General features: G+C 36.9%; 1 protein-coding gene across 3 annotated transcripts in view; it reads left to right on the top strand.

Moving 5' to 3' along the window:
* The first annotated feature begins 8,408 nt into the window (after positions 1 to 8,408).
* arhgap20b (Rho GTPase activating protein 20b) overlaps positions 8,409 to 23,345 on the top strand; it is a 56,488-nt gene continuing 41,551 nt past the window's right edge. The window contains exons 1-9 of one of the 3 annotated variants that reach the window (XM_051110164.1): positions 8,409 to 8,515; positions 9,805 to 9,921; positions 12,037 to 12,104; positions 15,963 to 16,100; positions 16,210 to 16,356; positions 21,322 to 21,363; positions 21,542 to 21,632; positions 21,804 to 21,881; positions 22,194 to 22,260. In XM_051110164.1, the coding sequence (XP_050966121.1) occupies positions 9,850 to 9,921; positions 12,037 to 12,104; positions 15,963 to 16,100; positions 16,210 to 16,356; positions 21,322 to 21,363; positions 21,542 to 21,632; positions 21,804 to 21,881; positions 22,194 to 22,260 (703 nt within the window). In that variant the 5' untranslated portion in view covers positions 8,409 to 8,515; positions 9,805 to 9,849. Of the gene's footprint in view, positions 8,516 to 8,597; positions 8,661 to 9,591; positions 9,689 to 9,804; positions 9,922 to 12,036; positions 12,105 to 15,962; positions 16,101 to 16,209; positions 16,357 to 21,321; positions 21,364 to 21,541; positions 21,633 to 21,803; positions 21,882 to 22,193; positions 22,261 to 23,345 lie in introns of those variants that run through there. The other 2 variants (XM_051110165.1, XM_051110163.1) reach the window with 2 other exon arrangements.

The following is a 23,345-nucleotide window of genomic DNA, read 5'->3' as shown; positions in this document are numbered from 1 at the left end:
ATTCAAACAATATTTGTTTTATTTAACATATTTAATTATTGCAGGGTTGCGTCATATTCTGAGTTTGCATTTCACTGTTTTTATTCATTTTGAGTAACACTGAATCTGTTTTTTGTGAGTTAGATGAATTAATGCATGTTCACATTTAGTCTAGAATACTGTAATGTCATGTTTACCCCCAATTTCCCAACAGGAGACTCATCAATTAATAAATGGGGAAAAAAGTAACTCATATTTTCTTAGAATTTCAAACGTAATGCGTTACTTTACTAGTTACTTGAAAAAAAGTAATATTATTACGTAACTCGCATTACTTGTAATGCGTTACCCCCAACACTGTTAATAAGTAATATTTGTACTGCTTTTTTTTTTATTCCTGAAAATTGTTTTTGAAAAGTGAAAAGTGTCTTTCTTCTCCTGCGCTCTACAGTATAGACGTGAATGTACTTTTCCTTCAGCCTGAAGTATATTCATTTTACTTATGGTGTGAAAGGGCTTTCACGTTTGCCAAAAATAGCTTTTTATATTAAAAACAAACAAGCAAACCTCGCCCAGATTTAAAATGTAACGCAAAAGTAATGCAAAACTAACGTAACACATTACCTTCCATAAAAAGTAACTAACGTAATTAGTTACTTTTTTAGGGAGTAACGCGATATTGTAATGCATTACTTTTAAAAGTAACTTTTCCCAACACTGCCTACGACACAAAACCTGGTCGCATGGTGAAAACGTACCTGTCTGAACTTTTTAGCGAGGCGTAAAATACGTACCAAACATTTTGTATCACTCCAATTTCCAACAGAAATGTTGCTAAAACAGTAATCGGTTTAGGATTGGAGTAGGTGTAGACATTAATAAAACACAATCCAATAGGTAGAAAATAGGGTTGTCAAAAGGTACCGGGTTCGGTACTGAAATTTTAAAAACGTCCATTTCACGCTCACATTTGAGCGCTGTTGTGACGATTTTTAAACATCGCTGATTGATCATAGTGTTCACGCGCTCAACAGACATGACTGTGATTGGCTACAATGATAAGCGTTTCACGCTCCTCACCGAGCGCTCACACATAAACACAATGGGAGCATTTGAAAGCCACGTGTGTCAGCGGATCCCTAGTACATCTGCATATAGATGGATCCGCCAATCACAGTCATGTCTGTTGAGCGCGTGAACACTGTGGCCAGTCAGCAATGTTTAAAAATTGGCTCAACAGCGCTCAAATGTGAGTTGGAAATGGATGCTTTTAAAATTTCAGTACCGAACCCAGTACCTTTTGACAACTTTAGTAGAAAATTGTGTTTATTGTTAGTTTCAGCTCGCAGCTGTATCAACCACGTTTTACGTGACGTTGGTTTTGTATGTCACAGCTGTTCTGACTTGAAATGTTCATTGAGTGGTGCTGTAACTCTAATGCTCAGTGACGCTTTAAAATAACATACCATGTGCACTACATCTACTGTAAACCTACTCAATAGCATGACGAAAATGAATGTGATGTAAAAACGCAATCGCAAACATGCCGTTTCAGCTTGTTTATCAATCTCTCATCTTTCAGCTCTTTCACTGTGAGTCGTGTTTTTCACAGGATTTGTACCCAAGGATTCTGCATCCTAAGTCCACTTCCGTGCCGGTTGAGCTACTGAGCAAGCTTGTTATATCCAGTGTTCTGACTATTTGTTCTACCCTGTCCTGTACTCATACCCCAACCCAAACCTACCCTTACAGTATTAAAAATACAGTGTTAGCATAATCTGATTATGTCTGAAGGCAGCGTTATTTGTCAGAACACCGGAAAGTGAAACATAATGGAGATATAATCATAACTGTGTACAAAAACAATTACAAGTACTTGCTGTTTTACCGCCTCTAGTGTTAATTTCTGTTGGAAACTGCAGTGATGTGTAAGCTTTCTTATTGGTACATATTTCACATCTCACGAAAATGTTCCCCCCGGTACATTTTTGTTGTGAGACCAGGTTGCCACATACTGTACACATACTTGTTGGTTAAGGAAAGTGGTAACTAGCACGTTATTATAGATCACTCTGGAATTCTGATCAGATGAATAAATGTGGGCACCATTAAGTCTAAAAGCCTCTTCTGAACACAGTGACTTGATACTAATGTTGGTTCTCATGTGGAGCGTGGAGAGCCCGGTCTGCCAGCTTCTAGTGGCATTAACCCTGCAGTCTTTGAAAACCGCTGGATGGATATGGAACTCAGTTATACTTTAATGCACTTAATAACACAAACACAACCCAGCAGTTCTCTCCTTGACATAAACATGCCTTTTTCTCTCCTCTGTAATAGAAATGTTGCCCTCGCTAATGGAAAAAACATTTGAAACTCAAAGTCAATTCAACAAAAACTTTTTAATCATTATGTGGGTTCATTTACTGTATTAAAGTGCAGTGGATAAAAAGCGAAAAAGCTAAATTTGAGTTTTGCTTGAGCGGAGTCTTCATGCCCGCCTGCTGCTGGAGCGTCGCTGGCTCGAAGTGATGGATTGTGGTTTACTGAAGTGTAAATTGTAAAAAATGTGAACATCATTCTTTGCCAGCCTGATTAAGAAGCTTTCATCCTTCAGCTGCCTTTTAAACAATTTGAGAACACAGGAAAAAGTTAAAGGTTTAGTAGTGCTGAGTGTTTTAGAGTCCAGCTGCAGTGGGCAAACTCTTCACAGACTGCTCCTGTGGTCGATTGGTGTTTTTGTGCTCATCTGTCATGTGGTTATGTGTCAGTTTCTAGTGGGGATGTTGGATGCTCTGAGGTCTGGTGTTGTGAGAGTTTTCACACTTTTTATCTTCATGGCTCAACACTTGATGACTAAGCTCAGTTTCAGCCATAGACCTTCCCATTAGGCAGGTGGCCTGGTCAGCCATCAAGCTCTTTGGTATCACTGGATCTTCAAGTTGGGCTGTAGTTTGACTGCCTTTGTACTTTATAAGCTACATTTTAGTGTTTTTAGTGTCAAGTGGCAGCAGTGGATGATGGGGCCCTCGAGGCCCTGCCCCTTTAATCGCTGACGGTAAAGCCCCTTTTTACCGATTTCTACCGAGGGGCCCCACCAGATCGCGTAATGCCATTTCTCTTCTGCACCTCTGAAGGTACATACATCTGCACTTCGTTGTTGTTGATGATGAGAGAATTCACATAGAGAGAAGAATTCAGTCAGTGTGCGCGCACTGAAAAAACCTCTTATGTACAATTTATGTACATATTTAAATTTTAGATGAGTTACTGAATTCATTCAAAATTATGAAAACAATTTGGCCTTTGCTGAAACCATTTGCATTAATGGTCTTTATAATCTACTTAGGCTTATTATGACGCTTTTGGGGAAACGAGGCCCTGATCAATTCACACAATTAATTGGTTCAGTAGTCTATGAAATAAATGGAGTGTCTATTTACACTAACTGAAAATAGATTGCCTTGTTGGCAGAGGCTATTTACACCAACTCCACCCACCAATGTGTAAATGGGGTATTAAACACTAAAAAGACGATTGTTAAACATCAGCCCCATTGGTGTAGATGGTAAAGCACAAGCAGTAGTGTTTTTAACGTGATTGACCCGAGTTAGAATTTGCCTTTTGCCAAACTTTTTTTCTCCCTTTTCAAATCTATTATCCATTTAATATTTTATATTAAAATTATAATTTACACTTAATACGGTATTATTAAATAAATAAAATTTATAGCTATTTGCACTTAGTGTAAATAGAATCCATTGCTATTTGCACTTAGTGTAAATAGCATTGGTAAGAAAATATACTATGTTCACTTCACCGCTGCCTAAAATGAATTTTGCATTACACCAGAAGTAATATAAATGAATACCAAATAAATACTGTTTTTATTTTGCAAAGACATTTACACTGTTGTTAATAGCAATGACATACAAAGCTAATTCAGTGGCTGATGATAAGTCTTTTGCCCCATTAAGAATGATTGAATCATTAGAGAGATGTTGGAATAGTCAAGTTAATATGAACCGGTCGCTGGCTGTGTGCTAGTTCAGTCTAATCAAGCTTGAGCGTTTGGCCATCCTGGGCTCTTTATACCCGCTGTGCCTTCCTGCCACTTACTGTCATTTTAGCACATTGCAATGTGCTTTTCTGAAAATGTAATTGCTCATTGTACATGCATTGAAGGGAACAGACCTGCTGGTCAAACTTGGAACGTTCCCTATAATACGGCTGGTTAAAAACCCAAACAAGCTGTTAAAGTCAGAGCTAAATTGCTTTTTGTCTCCTCAAATGTAAAAGGAAGTGACAGTGTCTGCCCCTGTATGCTATGAGCTATCATTGTTGTATCTGGGGATTGAAATTAACACCCGCCAGCCTGACACATGCGTCTAAAAATCAACTGTTGCATATTACACTATCAACTTACCAGCCAGTTTGGCGGGTTATGATTATAATTATATTCTATCACTTTGCATGCCATGGCTGTGTTTGGGGTGAGAACAGGATGGCTTTATTAAATGGATGTCAGTGAAGAAGATTTTTCAAGCTGAGTTTAGTACGGTGACTTTACTTATCAACAGACATCCTATGTTTTTTTGAAGTGAGCTATATTTGGAGTTCACAATGAAAGAAATGCTGTTTTACAAGAGTTATAGAGAATTTTGCAATAGGTAGGCCTCTCCATATGATTTCGTTTTTCATAATAACATTTTATAATACATTTAAATCTCATTTGCAAATGGCCCATAACTGAATTGTAGCCAAATTGACTGGTGAGTAAAAACAGGTCATGAGTCATTCTGATGTCCTTGAGAAAGATACTTAACTCGAGGTTGCTCCGCTTATATGTGTGCTGTAAGCGTGTACAGATTCACATGAATTATAGACAAAAATATTTTCCGCACAATTTGTCAGAGATTAAAGTCAATGTTTGGTATTGTTCAGTGCTGTCCTTGTATAGATGACTCACTGCACAGCATGCGGCATCAGTGGTCCATTGACCAGCATGAGTCTGCCTCATGCAGCTGAAACCATGCGGGTGAGAAACAAAAGCTTCAAAAAATATCAATTGCCAGATTCATGCTGCTTGCAATTACAAGAACAGTGCCAAAAACAGATAAGCTTGTGATTTTTTTTTTTTGTTTAGCGTATTTCAGGGGTCTCAGGGGTTAACGAAGCAATTTAGGTTTACATTTGCGTAATCTCTTATGGAGATATGCTGAAACTTTCCTTGTTTTCCTCCCGCTGTTGCTTGGCATAATATCATGTTGAGTTTGTGTTGATGAGGAGGTTCCTCTAAGGTCCTGTGTTGTAGAGCCAACTCATTTGACATAGGAAAGGGGGATCCATCGCTAAACTCCATTCCAGGTTACATGATTTATGAAGCGATAGCCCTGGCTCCTGTACACATGAACATATGCTGCTCATTGATTTTGTTTTCTCATTGTTGTTGTTCATAAAATTTACACTGGAAGACAAGGAAAAAGAAGAGGAGCATAATGAGAGTGCAAAGGATGGTAATTATGATAATGCAGTTCTGGAAATGGAAGGAGTGTGCAGTGCGTGTTATTGTGTGTCGGAAGGAAGATGACAATTATGTTAATTTGCAGTTACATTCATTTTGTAAGACTTCCAGCACAAAAAATCAGATGCTAAGAAAAACAGCAGATGATAAAGCGACCGTACAATCAAGTATACGCCGTGACTCATACCCTTCAATTTTATATCTATGAAACGGGATCAGAATATGTATATAATTGTACATTAATTTCAGATGAATTCGCTCAGGAAACCTTATGTTTAGTGATCTCTGACTCACAACCATGACCACTCAGCAGCCTCCACCCTCCACACTGCGGCTGAGAGCGTGTCACAACAGCAGCGTTTCAGGCCTGATTCTCACAGTGTGTGTTTGAAGAAAGAGAGAGAGAGGGAAACTTCAGTTACACCTTCTAAAGAAAAAGATGCTTCCTTTGAAGAGACACCTCTTCTCTGTTTTTTCTGCTTGTCATGCAGTTATCTGCAGTAGCCAAAATAGCACACACACACACACACACACAAAAGAACAAGGCATGAGAAAATGAAAGAAAAGGGTGTTGCTTTAGGGTATATATTTAATCAGAAGCTTGGTTCGGAGGGATCGGGGTCTTGCTTGTGTTGGTTTTGGTTCTGGTTTGGATCAGGTCTTGAATGCAGCTTTTCAGTGTGACTAGATGGAGATATAGATCAGCAGAGCATTACAACCACAGTAGTCATGATGACTCACATACACTCATATCACACTCTCACACGCATACATAGATGTTCTTATCTGCTTCTATCAAAGCATCAATATAATTTTTTTTTCATAAAGCGTGAGTTTATGTTCTGTTGAACATATTCAAAATGTGTCTGTTGCTATATGCATATTTTTGTGTATTACAGTCTGTGTGTCCAGTCTGGTTACATTTGTGCATAAACGTATTAATGTCTATAAATGTGTATACGTGTGTGGTTGGGTATGTTTTTAGATGATATTTAAATACTGTTCACAAGAGTTGAAGTTCTTCTTGCTTGTTAATCTTTGATTATAAATATACAGTAATCAAAGTCGCAGGGTTCTGTAGTTCATTGTGAGGTTGTGTGTGCATGTTTGTGTACGTGTTGCCATATGTGGGGTGTAAGTGAGCTTTCGATATCTCTGTTAATAATCAAATGTGTGTGCAATCATCATTTCAACACTCCACCAGCTAAACTTGTGGCCCATCTCTTAAAGGGGAAGTTCTAATATTCAGTTTGTCTTAAAGGGGAAGTTGGGTTTGTTACTTCACGGTGTGTCTTAGGCAAGTGTTTTCATCAGCCTCTTCTGCATGACTTTCTTATTGCAAAGCTGCACTTTATATTTAAATGGCAGTATGAATGAGTATGAACTTTATGCAGGTTGAGTGCTTTCGGCCCTCAATGCGTTCTGGTGTAGAAATTTAAGCTCTTGATTCTCTAACTTTAGCACTGGCAATTCTTCCAGCTGTGCTAAAGCCCTTGCACTCGTACAAAGAGTATGGTCTTTGACCACCCACACAAGCACACTCTTAGAACAGAAGAAAGAAAAAGAGTATTAAATTGGCTTCTTTCAACTTTCAGATAGAACAAAAATATTGGCACACAATGGATTTTTCCCTATTACTCCAATTTTCGCTCTGCATGTAAATTCCTTTATGTCTGTGTTTTGATATTTTTATTCAAAGTCTGTTTATATTTTGATATCAAAACAGAGAAAATGATCATTTCATTTATTCTTTTTTCATGTATATTTTATAATTATCAGTACATTGTACGTGTAAAAACTCTTAATGGCCTTTTAAGACAAAAAAATGTGAAAAATGTCAAGCCTCATGTATTGGCAGATGCTACTTAATATATTTGTTTATACTATGGCGCTGTTGAATGCTTGAATCTGATTGGCTGATGAACGTTCTAATGTGTGCAATTATTTTCAGGGAGACGCATGGCGAACTTAGTTCTTGACCGCATTATATGTCCGTATCAGTTTCGCTGAACGATTTCAGTTATTTCAAAGGTTCTCACAGCCTACAACATCAAAACAAACAAACCAACAAACAAACAAAAAAAACACAATGACACTGACCAAACAACAAAAAAGGTAAAAAAAAAAAAAAAATAGGGAAAAAAACTACCAAATTATTTTCATGTTTTTGGCACAAAATTACGTTTTATTATGTACGGAAATAATACTGTATTTTTCCCCCTCTCTCTCCCAAACACAGACACATAGTTATGGCTGTCACTAATGATTATTTTGGTAATTAAGTAATCTGTCGATTATTCTGACGATTAATCGAATAATCAGATTTTTTTTTTTTTGTTTTTTTTAGAAATAAAAATAGACCTTAGTGAACAATAGCCATTAAAATGACTTAAAATACATATATAATAGCAATGAAGCAGTAATAATTAGTTTAAATAAAGTATCAAAAGCAAGAAATCATACTTTGAACAAAACTAGATAATGTATTATACACAATACAACTAATGTACAAAATACTGCAAAGGGGGGGTGCTGGCGGCCTGACCATTGTTTTTACACTTTACAGCATGACTAAATAACATTTAATTCAAATGTCCACTTAATCGGTAATATTTGGCAATTTCTTTATTATAGAAAAGCTACAGCCTTTGTAATTTCTTTAATATGTAACGTTAGACATCAGAACTTGTAAACCCAGAGTGAGGGTTTAGATTTTATTTTGAAATATCGATTAACAATTAGTCAATTCAGAAAGATAATGATGTAATTCTTCTGTGTTTGGGTAGGTTTATAAATTATTTGCCTTACAAATCTGATGAAATAAAGGGTAGGATTACATTTTGGGTAGTATTATATCACTGTATTGTGAATGTGTAATTAGTCCCATTTGTTGTTTTCTCCTGTCATCTGCGTTTGGACCCGGAAGTCACAAAAGAGGTGACGCGTGACGTCAGACTTAACGCTTGAATTAACGCTAGTTAGTAGAAACGAACACTGAGAGATGCAGGGACTCAGGTAATTTAGTCACACTTAATCACGCTCTCTGTCTCTTTCTCTCTAATAACAGACTTATGCAGTCAATAGTTATCACTGACTGCATTAGTGTGCTATCAACAGCTCAAGCCTCAAGCCTCCTACGTTTTTGCAACGGATGTGTTGGGTGAGATGCGTAAGAAATGTTTCTTACATACAAGAGCCTTTAAGGAGAAAAACCTGATGAATATCTTTAAATACAATATTTGAATAATATTTGAGGTGTGGTAACGATGTATACGTGGACTCACTAATGGACGACGGTTTACAACCGAGGTGGTGAATCGGCAACGACGTAATGCAATGAAATGTATATTTTTAAGTACTACTTTGAGCTACTCAAATGTAATAACAATTGATATCTTACAAATTCAAATGTATCTATCTATTGAAAGGGTATATTTTGGCTCTGTCTTTGTATAAGTGCTGATAAAGCACTGTATCTTGTGAGGGAAGAAATGAGAAGATGGTGGCAATCTGATAAAACCTCTGGAGTGACTCAGACTTTTGTCACGACTCGCACCGGTGGGCAGAGCTTCATCTGCAGATCTTACCACTTCTGAATTAAAACTTTCTAAAGCTTTTTGAAAAGGCTGTTCTGTTATTTTTTCTGACTTTCATCTAAATTTAGTTGCTGCTTAATATATTAGTTCAGAAGCTGGCCAATTTACCTTATATTTGCTGGAATTTTTTTCACCAGTTTGGTCGTAAACTGCGCTTAAATTGTGGCCATTAGCTCTGCAATGAATGATCAATGCTAAGCTGGACTATTATTGTGGTCATCATGAGCTGTTTCAAAGCAGCCTTTAAAATACTGAATTGCTGCTGATTGCAAAGCTGAACTCAATTTTAATAGTTTTTGTAGTGACAATAACATCCAGTGGGGGGCCTTGGAACTTCAGTGAATGTAGAACACCGAACCTCCATGTCCATATTTAGAGAGAGAGTGAGACAGAAAGAATGTGTGTGAGGGAAACGGGACAGAGAGAGAAAGAAAAACAGGGAAAGAAATGAGAAAGCCTTGCCAAGGAGGGAGGGCGAAAGGAAGAGGACAGTAATGAAAATTAAAGAGAAAAGAAAAAGTTGTGGGGGGACGGGAGATGGGTTGGGTGGGTAAAGTTGCTCACACCAAGATTCAGACAACTTCTCATCAGGGTGACAAAATCAAACCCCTTTATGATTGAAAATAAGAATCAAATTCTCAAAGGCAATCCGATATACTTTCCTTTACGGGAATTGATGCATGTTTTTTGTTTTCTGTGAATGAGAAGATCTAGAAAAGCCCTGCCGAGGATGATTGAGGGAGATGGGTGAAAATGAGTCCACATCAGAGGGTCTCAAACGGCACTGACAGAAGTGGACCGCTGACAAGGCCTGTGGAAGAAAAGGTGTGTGTGTGTTTAAGTTTAGCAGCTGATTTACATCAGGTGTCCTTGATTGGACCTCAAACTGAGGGTAAGTGTGCTGTACGTCAGACTTTTTCTTAACCGTGATATGCATTTAGTGATAATGCATGCTTTTAGCTCCCATTATCACTGTTGGTAAGTGGGACATAAATATGAAGCCTTTAAACTAAATATGGTTCCTGGAAGTAATTGCTGCATATTTCAGTATGAAGTTTTGCTTAAAGGCTGCACAGCAATTCAAAAACAAATTGGCCTGCATTCAGCAAAGATGATCACAACTCACATTGAAAAAGGTTGAAAAAAAAATCGAGTCTATTATCAGTAGTATTTTTGGGTCCAGCGATGAGATTAATTTGGTGAAAGCTGTTCATGTTTGTGTTTTAATATGATGTGGAGGACAGGGCAGTGATTCTGAAGTGCCTGTTTGTGCCTGTTTGGCATTTACTGTGGCTATTCACTAGAGGTTCTTCTTCATTTTAATGAAATAAAATGAAAGTGAAAGGCCCTCCAGCTAAAGTAGTCAGGTTGAGTGGAGGAGGATGAAGGAACAGGACAAAATAAGGATGCCCTCTAGATTAGAGTGTGTAAAGTCAGAAGGTGTTTATGAGGGCGAGTGCATGGCTGGATTTGATGGCTGCGAACACAGACACACACACACACATGCAATATATGTAGTGCATTACATGGACATCATTAAAAGCATTCATTCTTTAGAAAAAGCCATTTTCATCAAATTCAAAAACTGAATGGATTAGAATTTAGTCCAGGCACACAGAAATGCTGTTAAAAAGACATTTTGATCTAAGAGTGAAAGAAATTAAATTAATAAGTGGTATTAATACAATTTTTGAATGTTTGCTAACGCTGTTGTTTTTTAGGTTGGAGGTCAATGATGGGATGTTAATGATTAGGGTATGAAGTTTCATTAAAGCTTGTAGAGTAAGCATTGCACATTTTGAATTGAACTTCCTCTACATATAGTTGAGCACCTGCTTTATGATGTGATATCTACAAGGCTGAGTTTCAGCACACTGATTTGTGTCATCAGGGTAATAACGTTCACAATTAATTCAAAATATTTTCATTTGAATTTTGGAGTTTAAAAAGATTTTCGCAAGAGTTTAAAGACAGAAGGTACTTACATAAAGCTTTGTGCTGTTTCATAACCCCCTTACAGTAAGTACTGCTCTTACACTGACGTAACATTGACTACAGTCTCTCAGTTGGGTTATTAGCCACCAATTTTCTTAGATATAATAGCTTTAAACCAAGGTGAGAAATACATCTGCTGTGAATCCTGTTCGTTTTGTGAAAAAAGCTTCACGTGGTTTGTTCTGTGCATGTTTTTCCATGTGTCATGATATCACATGTACATGCTGCAGAGGCATCTGCTTGATGCGTTTTGCGATGTGACTTTTTTTCTTTTATGAGCATCTGCTCTTCTGCATTATGTCTCCACATGTTCCCTGCCACAATTAGACTGCAGTGCTTTCCAGATCTTTAACAGATGTCTTTGTGATATGTGTGTGTGCTTACTGGGCTACCGTATCTGATACGGACTCAACACATTTAGATTAACATGCATGAAATAGGAAACTTGGGAAATCTTTTCTTATTGAAAAATATGAGCTAATGCTATGTGGGGCCTTTGTGTAATATATGATTTAATTCCTTGTGGAAATCTTTATTGATTCTATTAGGATCCTTGTTTGAAATGATGAAAGAATTTCTTTTGGCAGCTCAGAATGGGAATGTTTTCATGTGCCCACCAGAATAATAGATTAATATTGTGTGTTATTTCTTTTTTTTTTTAATAAACAAAGGGTGACAGGCCCTTACCGCCTCTTCTTTTTGAAAGGTCAGTGAAGCGTTCACTCCAGATGTCATAGGAAGAAGGGAGATTATCTGAAAGGCGTGTATAGTTTCTTCTCTCGCTCCACAGATGGTTGCTATAGTTACTAACTAAATTCACATTTGTTTTAGGTTTTTTTTTTTTTTTCATTCATTGAATAATTTGGTTGCAGCTGGTATATGTGGGCTAGATGATTTTGTGATGTGTGTAACTGGTGTGCAAATGTTTGTGTATTTAATTCGTAGAAAATGAAGTCCACAATTCCAAGAAGAAAAACCGCTGTTATTAAAGCTTTCAGCAAAACCAGACAAAGGTAAATTCAAGCACACACACATACTGGCTTGAGTTATTTTTACAATGTGCGTTTTTAATTGATATTGAATGCAAAATCTTTAAATTAAATAGAAATGTGAATGTAATATTCTTTTATTTTCTCATCCCCCCCCCACCACACACATCTCATTATTCTTTTCCTGTGGCACTGGTTCCTCCTTCACCCTTTAACTGATTCCAAGAAGAAAATCATAAAAGGCCACTTTTGGCCCTCTTTTCCTCACAGAATATCTGATCTATGTGTGTCAGAGCTTTGTTAAATCAAACATAATTACTTCCTTGGCACTTCTTGATTGCAGGGCTCTTTCAAAAAGAACTTCATATCACAAAAATTGATGGAGTAAGAAATATTTTTGACCTTGGTGAAAACCGGCTGCACATATGCCTAACCTATAAAGTCTCAAATATATATATATATTTTTTTTATAAGTGTAGAGCAATATTTTTTTCTCTCCCGTTACTGCAAAGAATATTTTCTTGATAGTTCACCCAAAACTGTTGTCATTTACTCACCTGTATGGCTTACTTTGTTCTGTGGAACATAAAATATTTCTTTAAATCCATTCAGTGGCGGTCAGTGTTAACCAAAACAGTCTGGTTACCTACATTCTTCAAAATATTTTCTTTTGTGTTCCAGAGAAGAAAGAAAGGCCTACACAACACAAAATAAAATAAAATATTTTGAAGAACATTGATAACCAAGCTGTTTTGGTATGGTAACTATATCAGGTTTGGAACAACATGTGGGTGAGTAAATAATTACAGAATTTGCTTTTTTTCTACCCCTTTTATATGTATATTTATATTTGCACATGCTTACATGATACATTTTCTTGTAAAGCAAAAGTGCTAAAATATCAGAGCCAGAGGATATATTACGTTTATTTTGGCAAGTTGGCACATATTTTTATTTTTTTAAAGGAGAAATCCACTTCCAAAATAAAGATTCACATATGATGTACTTCAAAATCGTCATATATCGCTGTTTTACCTTTTTTGTTAAGGGTGTTTGATGATCTTTGCATGTTCACCTTGCAAGACTGGGTCGGTACTTCTGCAGCGATGTAGGATGATTTTGAATGATTTTTGAAGTTGAGGGAGTTCAGGGAGAGCGAGACAAATTGAGCGTTTGAGATTAAAAAATATTTAAATTGTATTTTTTAATGAAAATAACTGATAGTTTCGCTAGATAAGACCCTTCTTCCTCGGCTGGACTTGTTTACAACCTTGTTTACAACCGCATTTGGGATTGTTTGAAGCAGCATTTAAAACTGCATTTTGGAAGTTCAAAATCAGGACACCATATCAGTCCATTATATGGAGAAAAATCCTGAAATATTTTCCTAAAAAAACATAATTTCTTTACAACTGAAGAAAGAAAGACATGAACATCTTGGATGACAAGGGGGGGTGGGCACATTATATGTGAATTTTTGTTTTGGAAGTGGACTTCTCCTTTAAGAATTAATCTAACAAAATCTAGTGAGGTTTATTCCCAAATAGGTCTTATTATCTTAACACAAATTTGTTTCTAAAGTAAATTTATCTTTTTTTTTTAAGTATATGCAGATATATTTGTGGAAACCAAAACAAAAATACTATTTTTTTCCCACATGGTCAGCATGCTCACAAACAACCACAAACACTTGCACACTTGCACTGCCTGCTTATATCTGACCAATCCCTTGGTATTGGCTAGAGAACACACTCTGCCTTATATAGGCAGGAATGCAACAACAGACACACACACACATAACAAGAAAGCTGGCAACGTGCGTCATTCACATTACAAGCAAGAAGAGAGAGAGGCAAGATGCCAAGACAAAATGAACACTAAATACAACACAAAGAAGAAATCTATTCATTTTTAACTACTTGTGTGTATCTAGTGTCAGAAATCTATTAGTTTGGAATCTGAATTTTCTGAAAAAGCATAGATAAGTTAGAAATATGCAGCATGATTCTGCAGGTTTAGCGTATGTAGCTGTAGCTGCAATCAACACATCATTCAAAGTAAATCTGCCTGAAATTCATGCCAGTGGTAATATGATCCAGGCTGAATCATAACATTTATGAACGATAGGATGCAGCATCAGGGGAAATGTTTGTCATGAAGTTACTGGGCTGCAGGTTTACAGAGAAAAGCATACGAGAAAATTGCGGCAATAAAAACAGGCATCCGAAGAAAAAAAATTGTGTTTTGTTGGAGTGTTTATACCATTGTAGTTACAAAATTGACTTATAGAAACTGCACAGAATAAATATTTACATTTATATGGTAACATTTCTCCAGATATATCATACTTTATAAGACAGACTTGTGTTTGACAGTAGGATAAGTTTTTATATTGATGGTTGATAATTCAGTCATCTTATGTTTTTCTTGCAATAGAAGATACAGGATTACTTGAAACTTAAATAGGAACAGCAACACAGGAACAGGTGTTTTCTTCACTAATGTAATATTCAGCCTGTTGTCGTGACGATCAAGTACATAGGTTCCATGAGGAGACTTCAACCTTCAGCGAAAACATCAACATCAAAAAACATTACTGAATGTGTCTATGTGCATATTTCAGCTTTTCTGCATCGAGTAAACCTTGGCTCATGTAAACTTTTTTTTTTTTTTTTTTTTTTACATTTAAGCTGTTTAGGATGGAAAGTATTTAATCAATATTTGTGATTATCAAGGAATGTATAAAATTTGCAGACATTATTATTAGGATTCTGTAGTTTGTTTTAATCCAGTTTCATGGGAAATGCAATATTTGTATGTAGATGGAGAGATGTGTAGCCGTTGCCAACATACTAGAATATGTATGTTCTATACAAGGGCAAACTGAACAAAACATTCCGTTAACAAATTACATGTTTTATTTATTATTATAAAACGGTTAGTTCCAGTACTTGGTTCTGATTGGTCAGCAGCAGTGTTTTTTTTTTCTACTTTACCCAGTGGATCTGTTATTTATTTAATGAAGTATGAGTAACCCCTGTTGGCAATGTGTTGCATCATTCATCTTTAGTTTAGAGACCACGCCCTTCCCCCATTAAAGAAAGTCATCTCATGTGGGAGAAACAGACGTTTTCTCATGCAAAGAGATAAGCAAATGAATGTGTGTAAGAAAATATCAAATATGGTGTTAAAAAATAAATGACACAGCAGATGAGAAGAGTTTCTTTTCTCTGTTCATATTCGAGCTCCACAAGATGAGGCATATCGTAACATTCTCTTGCCGTTTACTGTTGCTGCCAGGAACTATTTTTTTAGCGGAAGGACAGCATTTAACGAATGTAAAATTTAACAAACTTAACACATCAGTACATACATTTACAACCAACCCTCAGTTTTGTTGAGTGGGTGCGCTCGCTGACTGAATTCCGATGTTAATTCGGTGTTTGCAAACAGTGATGACGTTTTTTGTTTGCGGAGCCTATCTGGTGGAGTTATGGTAGAAAATGAAGATTTTTGTGGAAAACATTAGAAGACAACATTATAAAATGATCAGAATCATGTATTTCAATAGTGCCTTAGAGCAAAGTTATATGACTTATGAGTGAGTTTTTATTTTTCAATGCAAGCTGAAAGCAGCGAGGAGAAAATGTAGCACACATGCTAGTACTCAACTGTTTTTGAAGGCATATGTTACAAGGAATGTGAGGACTTTTTTTCAGCAAAACTATATACAGATTTGTTTTTACTGTTAAAATCAAGGGATGTCAGTAGAATAAAAAATCTAATTACTTATCTTTGGTATATAATATGGTTACTTTTGGCATTTCTGTATGAAAATTAAATCTTCCTTAATACAATATTAACCTGTTCACTCTTTTGCAGTGATGAGTATGGGGCATGCAATGTATCCCAAAATGCAGTGCTGTTGATGGAAGCCCACGCTCACCTTACCATCGGCTTGCAGTCAAGAGAGAGGCTTCTGCTGCTTTTCTCAGATTCGCTCATCATCGCCAAAACTAAGTATGTTAACATTTCATTGGGTGTGAATATATGTATTATGTTCGATATGTAAGACATCTATCTCTCAAAGACTTCCATGTGTTTGCATTGTGTGTGTTGCATGTTACAGGTCTCTGTATCTAAAGCTGAAGGCTCGTGTTAGCCTCTCGGACATATGGCTGGCATCCTGTGTTCATTGCATCACAGACAGGAAGCTCACCTCCAAGAACTCATTTGTGATTGGCTGGCCGACCACCAACTATGTCGTCACTTACAGGTAGTCTATGAAAAACTACTTAAATATTGCGTAAATGTCAAACATCTGAGATCTTGGCCGACCAAACCAGACTGATATGGTGGTTGTAAGTCATTCAGACAAATAGCACTGAACAATTCTAAACTGTTTATGAGTTTGAGATGAAGCAGCCCTTCTTAAAAAAAGAAATATTCTGCAGTGCAAGGGAAGGAATAATGGATGTGTTAAAGCTTTAGGCACTTCAAGAGTGCTGAAGAAAAGAATTAAATTGAGATCCACCCACTTAGCTGCCACTGACTTGATCTTAAAACACGGTGTGAAGTTCAGATTATCTGGTATTAATGCACACACACACTCTCTTCAAACGCAGCTCGGCACTCTGTCCTTCACAGTGGTGGTTCGACTCCTTATTAACCTCATTTTTAAGTCCTTCATTAGACATATCATTGTGGAGATAAAAGTATGTCAAAACCCTTGAAAGAGGAAACACAATATGCTGCAAATTACAGGGTAAAAAAAACTAGACTGATTGTGCTATTAGTTATTTAATATCACAGAGACAGCGACACCTTTTCATTGTTCCTCTGATGTATACTGCCTCAAATGCTATATGGAATGGTGAACAAATTATGTGGTAATAAAAAGATGTTGTGACAGATTTTTTTGTAAATAACACTGTCATACCTATAGTGTGTATACTACACTTTTTTCCATTTTTATCACAGAATAAGGCAAAAATACATTTTATAGTTTATATAGGCTACTGCAAAAAAATGTCAGTTAGGACTGCATTATTCAGATACTTTATTACCTGGAAATGACTTGAAAAACACACATAAACCATAGCGATGGCTACAGCGATTGCTGGATGCCTTTGTCGTGCCAATGCCATGTAAGTTATTACTTATATGAGTCTTCTATGAGTTTTGTACTTTCTGTGCGACATTGCCCTCAGGTTTCAAGTATGCAAGGGGTCATGACATGGATTTTTTAAAATTATTATTTTAATATGTTCCATGAGGTTTACTAATTATGTTAATACAGTTGTTTGCACAAAAAAACAAATACATATGTGGAAAATGTATTATTTTCAACCCTTATTCTGACCCTCTGTGTAAAATTACCTGTTTTAAGGGGCAGGTCCTTTAAGGCTTGACTGTTGTGATTGGCTAATGTCATTGCATAGGAAACAATATTAAAGGGGTCATTGGATGCCCATTTTCCACAAGTTGATATGACTATTTAGGGTCTTAATGAAAAGTCTATAATATACTTTGGTTAAAAATTCTCAATGGTAGTGTAAAACAACACCCTTTTTTCCTTGCCAAAATCGGGCTCTGCAAAACATGGAGGTCGGACTGTTACAACTGATCTGAGGTAAGACGCTGATGTCAATCAACTATTGTGGGAGCGGCCTCTGTGGGTGTGACGCAACAACGACAGGCATCTGAGAATGGCTTGATTTGAAAAAGCGGATATTATTTATACAGATTAATTAAAAACCACTGCATGGATTTTTATTATTATAGGGTAGATTTGTACATACACTGCCAACACACATTAATGTTAAAACAGCATGTAAAAGTGAACTTAGCATCCGATGACCCCTTTAACACCCCCTCGCTATTGCATGGGAGTCTTTTGAGAACATGATCAAAATAAAAGCAAAGCATTTTGAAATCATTTACTCGCGCTTTGTGCTGCAGCTGCAGTCAGATCTAGTACCGCTTCATCTTTTAACAAATGTTTCTTTATGAAGTCCTCATGACACTGTGCCTCGTTCACAAAACAACATGCTCTGAAGTCCGAACAATCATTACACACGTTCCAGGATGCCATTTAAAATAAACTATCCACTTGTTCCTTACGCTGGGAACCTTCTGATATCTATACAAAGACGCAAACAAGCTGTTTAAACCAAACGTGTCAAAGCAAGCGTTCTTCCACTTCATTTGTCCTGTTGACGATAGACTCAAGCGTGTGGACTGTGTCAGAAAGTGTATATCTGTGTACTGTATCCAGTGTAGATAATATAGTGGCATAATCAAGTGTCAGCCGTTAAGCGACTGAACGCCAGTGGGCGGGGCCTGTGGTGAGAAGAAGACTATTTGCCAGTGTCTTGCTCTGAAGGCAGTTTTTATGCAAACGACTGCGCCCAGGTGACGTCACCTTACACCTAGGATCCAAATGAGCCGTTTTCTGAGGGTTATTACATGAATGCTTCTTAATTGATGAGGACATTTTAAAGGGGTCATCGGATGCAAAGTTCACTTTTACATGTTGTTTGAACATAAATGTGTGTTGACAATGTGTGCACACAACCACCCTATAATGATAAAAATCCACCCAGTGGTTTTTATGTAATCTGTAAAAATAAATTCCCCTTTTTCAAATCAAGCCATTCTCAGCATCTTGTCTGTGTGGCGACACACTGACAGAGGCCGCTCCCACGATAGTTGATTGACACTGCTGTCTTACCTTAGACCCGCCTTAAATGAGCAGTAACAGTCCAATCGCCATTGATTCGATGCTGGAACACGGATGATTGAAGTGTTCTGTTGTTGGATGTAATTATGAACATAGTAGTCGTCATTTACTCCCGACATCTGAGCCGCTGAAGTAAAGGGAATGCGACCCCCGATCTAAACAAATGTGTCTGTGTTTGCGCGAATCATTCATGATCCAGCTTCACTTACAGCAGAAGTGAGCAAAAGGTTTTTTTTTATGAATCTTTGCAATCGCCTTTCCTAATAATATGCTAGTAAGCAAGTTTCGCAGCTAAGTGCGGCTAAAGTAAACAATCTCTCAGAGCACACCTCGTCACTCCACAGAGAGAAGGGAAGGGTGGGGCGAGCAGAGCTCATTAACATTTAAAGCAACATCAACCAGAACAAGGTGATTTTTGCAGAGCTGATTTTGGCAAGGTAAAAAAGGTGTTTTTTACACTACCATTGAGAAATTTTAACCAAAGCATGTTTTCATTAAGACCCTAAAGAATCATATCAACTTGTAGAAAATGGGCATCCAGTGACCCCTTTAAGCTGTGAGAGTGTTTAGCGCTCCATAATGGTCACATTGCTTAATTTTGGTTACGAATAAAACACCAGGTCATTCATAGACCTCCTTTTCTCTTTGAAATTAAATGAAGTTCCAAACGTAGGTTCGGGATGAGCCTAATCATTCAGTCCTGTCAATCATCATTATGAGCCTATATAAGCAGCTCTCATAACACCTTCCCAGCGTCAGTTCTTCTGGCATCCCTCCACCTCCCCTTCTCCTCCTCTTTCATTTCTGTTATTCTCACTCTAAGTAATATCGCAATGGGGGGTTGAACTCAGTGCTCAAGCTGAGCCTCCAGTTCGAGCCTCCATTAAGGACAGCAAGCCAAGTTTGTTTATCGTTGCCCATCAGGACTGGATGGGCAGGCGAACTCGTGAAATCTAGATTTATTCACACTGGCCCCTGAAAACCCTGTCTAAACACACTTCCACGAAAAAGTGCAGGGGACAAATTTACAATTAATTAAAAGCTGGGGGGACATGTCCCCCACGTTCCCTGCATATTCTATGCCCATGTGCAAGCTGTTTAGAAAGTCTTATGTGCGTTTTTTGACAGCGTCTCACTGTGACATTAAAAGACCATAACATAAGGTTTTAACCTTCTTAAAAGGAAGTCATAATTAAAGAATGGGGTATCGCAGTGTGTGTCCAGTGAATGCATAAAAACCAGCATGTAGGATTTAGAAAAGAAATGAATTTCGCATTTTTAGGGAAATTAAAAAGATTTTTTTTTATTCACTTAAGAGCCTACCAAAGCTCATACACTCTTTTTTAATTGGTACATATAGCAAGTGAGATTGGATTTATCTTAACCTTCAAAACTTACATGCAACGAATACAGAAAAGCACACATGCGTTTTTGCATTGAGAGGTGCGTTCCAAACGAAAGTAAACAACTGCTTCATGCGCTTCATGAAGGGCCCTTCAAGTCCATTAACAAAAGTATATATGATCCTCACAAGCTAGAATTTCACTTCATTTGTAAACAACAGGTTGTTTTTTGTGTGATATACAGTAATACACACATTTTTGTTATGCATTTCATTTAACGTTTAAATAAGTTCATAGGTAAGAATAGTAAATATGTTAGGTACAAGTTTTGTAGGGCTGAGAGCAAAGAAAGAACACTTCCCTTTAAGGGCTCTGTCCTTCTGAGTAGTTCGCAGAGATGGCCACTTCCACAAATGCAAACAATAAACCCACATACACATAATTTACAAATGCGGGCACCAGAAGGGAAAAAACATGCATGCACTGTATATCAGTTCACTTAGAAAATATGTGTAACTACAAAAGTGAAAAGAGAAGTGTTTTTTTTTTTTAAAGTTGACGTTATGAAGTACTTTGCACAAGATTACAGGAAGCTGGCGAGGTCAGTTGAGGTGAGAGAGAAAAAGCCTGCATTTTAGGTGCTGTGACAGATAAACATGCTTTCAAAAGCAAATTACAGGCAACAAGTATAGAATCATGCTGCCTCACTTCTGCTTTTAGGACTGCATGAGGAGAGTGTTGCTTTCTGCTCACTGATATGTAAACAGTGTTTATTTGGTTTGATTTTTTTATTTATTTGATTTTTTTATTTATTTTTGGTCATAGTTCTGTCATTGTGCTGTTTACAATATGTCCTCTATAGGCTGGATTGATGTTGATGTTTGTCATGACATTATTCTAATGTAAAAAATCTAATGTAATATGAAACATATGCGTCTAAGGTTGGATTAAATATCGAAATGAGTCACAAGCTCAAGATTGCAAACCACACTCACGAATATCAGAATTCAGTGTCATTGGTCATCATCTTATCATTCAGATGCATCTCTCTGAAAATCTACTTAGTATGTAAATGTCAAGCATTTGAATGAAAAATTGAAATGAAATCTAACAATCTCTCTCTCTCTCTCTACACAAATGTCCTTCCAAACCTAAGCTCATCAGAAACAAAGGAGAGATGGTTACATGCTCTTCAGTGGTAAGAAAAAAAGGATCACATCCATAATCTTCTTTAATGTGTCAAAATATGTTTCCTTTCAAAACTGACGTATTTCTGCTGTGATTTCTTTTGTCAGTTTTCTTGACTGTTCTATGCTTTTGTATTTGTGTCTAGGGTACTCATTAGTCGTTGTTTGTAATAATGTTTCATTCTTCAGGCACACCTGCAGAGCCAGGCAAAAAGTCTTACCGAATGCCATTCTTCTCTACGTCCTGCTGATTTGCCATCCAGATGACAACAGCTCAGCGGTACACAAGAGCCTTTTTAGTTTAATTTGGAGCCGGGCCACTCCCAGTCCTCTGGGAACTAAATTCATGTCTCTGTTTATAAGTGGAAGTTATTTGTACTCTAGCCTGAAGCTTTTCATTGTGAGCTGATGGTCAATGTTGTTGCTTGTTTACATGCTGTTGGCTGTTAAGACCGTTGCTGTGGCAGTGGACGTGAGCACGACTGCAGAAAATGTGGTTCAGTACATCATGCAGCAGTGCAAACTATGCGTAAGTGATCCTTAAAAGCCTCTCGTTGAGAGTAGAGTGTAATACAAGCTGTTTATCCTCTTTAAAGCAATGTTGAATACAAGGGAGTGGTCTAAATGAGAGACACATGTTTTTTCCTTAGCCTCTGATATCATGTTGACTACTTAACCGAGGCTATGTGCTTCAATAATTTTGTGTACATCGTTCTGTTGCTCTCTGACCAGTAACTCTACATTGTGCCGAGTTTGTCCATTGGCATTTCCTGCATTTGATAACAGCCACTTCCTCTTTCCTGTCTCTTTCCAAAACATAATGACCACTTCCTGTGTGCAGGGTGAAGTCTCGGAGTACCAGCTGTGTGTAAACTATGAAAAAGAAGAGGAAACATACCCCCTTATTGGTGATGACACATACACGCAGCACATACATGTTAACTTAATCTTTCATTGACATTACATAGGCGTTTATTGTTTTTATTTACAGTTGAGGTCAAAAGTTTACATACGCCTTGCAGAATCTGCAAAATGTAAATTATTTTACCAAAATAGGAGGGATCATACAAAATGCATGTGATTTTTTTTTTTTTTTTTTTTTTTGTTTAGTACTGACCTGAATAAGATCTTTTAAATAAAAGACGTTTACATGTAGTCCACAAGAGAAAATAAAAGTTGAATTTATAAGAAATATACACTTGATTCTTAATACTGTGTTGTAACCCATTTATCCACAGCTGCTTTTTTATTATTTTTTTAGCAATAATTGTTCATGAGCCCCTTGTTTGTCCTGAACTACCCGCTGTTCTTCAGAACAAATTCTTTGGTTTTTCAGCATTTTGTGTATTTGAACGCTTTCCAGCAATGACTGACTGATTTTTAAGTTCCATTTTTTCACACTGAGGACAACTGATGGACTCTATTACAGAAGGAAACACAATGCATTAAGAGCAGGGTGAAGTTTTTTTGTCTTCTGAGAAACGGCTAAGTATCTTCTGTAGCTTCTGACGGGCAGTACATAATGAAAAATATGATATTTAGGCAAAATAAGAAAAAATGTACACATCTTCATTCTGTTCAAAAGGTTACACCCCCGGCTTTTAATGCATCATTTTTCCTTCTGAAGCATCAGTGAGCGTTTGAACCTTCTGTAATAGTTGCACATGAGTCTCTCAGTGTCAAAATATCGATCTCAAAATCATAGTCACTAAAAAAAAAAAAAAAAAAAAAAAAATAAAAAAATAAAAAATAAAAACAGCTGTGGATCATTCAGGTAACAACACAGTATTAAGAATTAATGTAAACTTTTGAATGTGGTCATTTTTATAAATTCAACTGCTATTTTCTCTTGTGGACTATATGTAAATGTCTTTTATATGAAATATCATATTCAGGTCAGTACAAAATAAAAACTGACATGCATTTTCTTATGATCCCTCTTATTTTGGTAAAATAGTCAACATTTTGCAGATTCAGCAAGGTGTATGTAAAA

The sequence above is a fragment of the Labeo rohita genome, chromosome 5 (genome assembly GCF_022985175.1).
Source record: "Labeo rohita strain BAU-BD-2019 chromosome 5, IGBB_LRoh.1.0, whole genome shotgun sequence".
NCBI lineage: Eukaryota > Metazoa > Chordata > Actinopteri > Cypriniformes > Cyprinidae > Labeo > Labeo rohita.
Note: the sequence above shows the minus strand (reverse complement) of the source record. Positions and strands in the feature narration are given on the sequence as shown.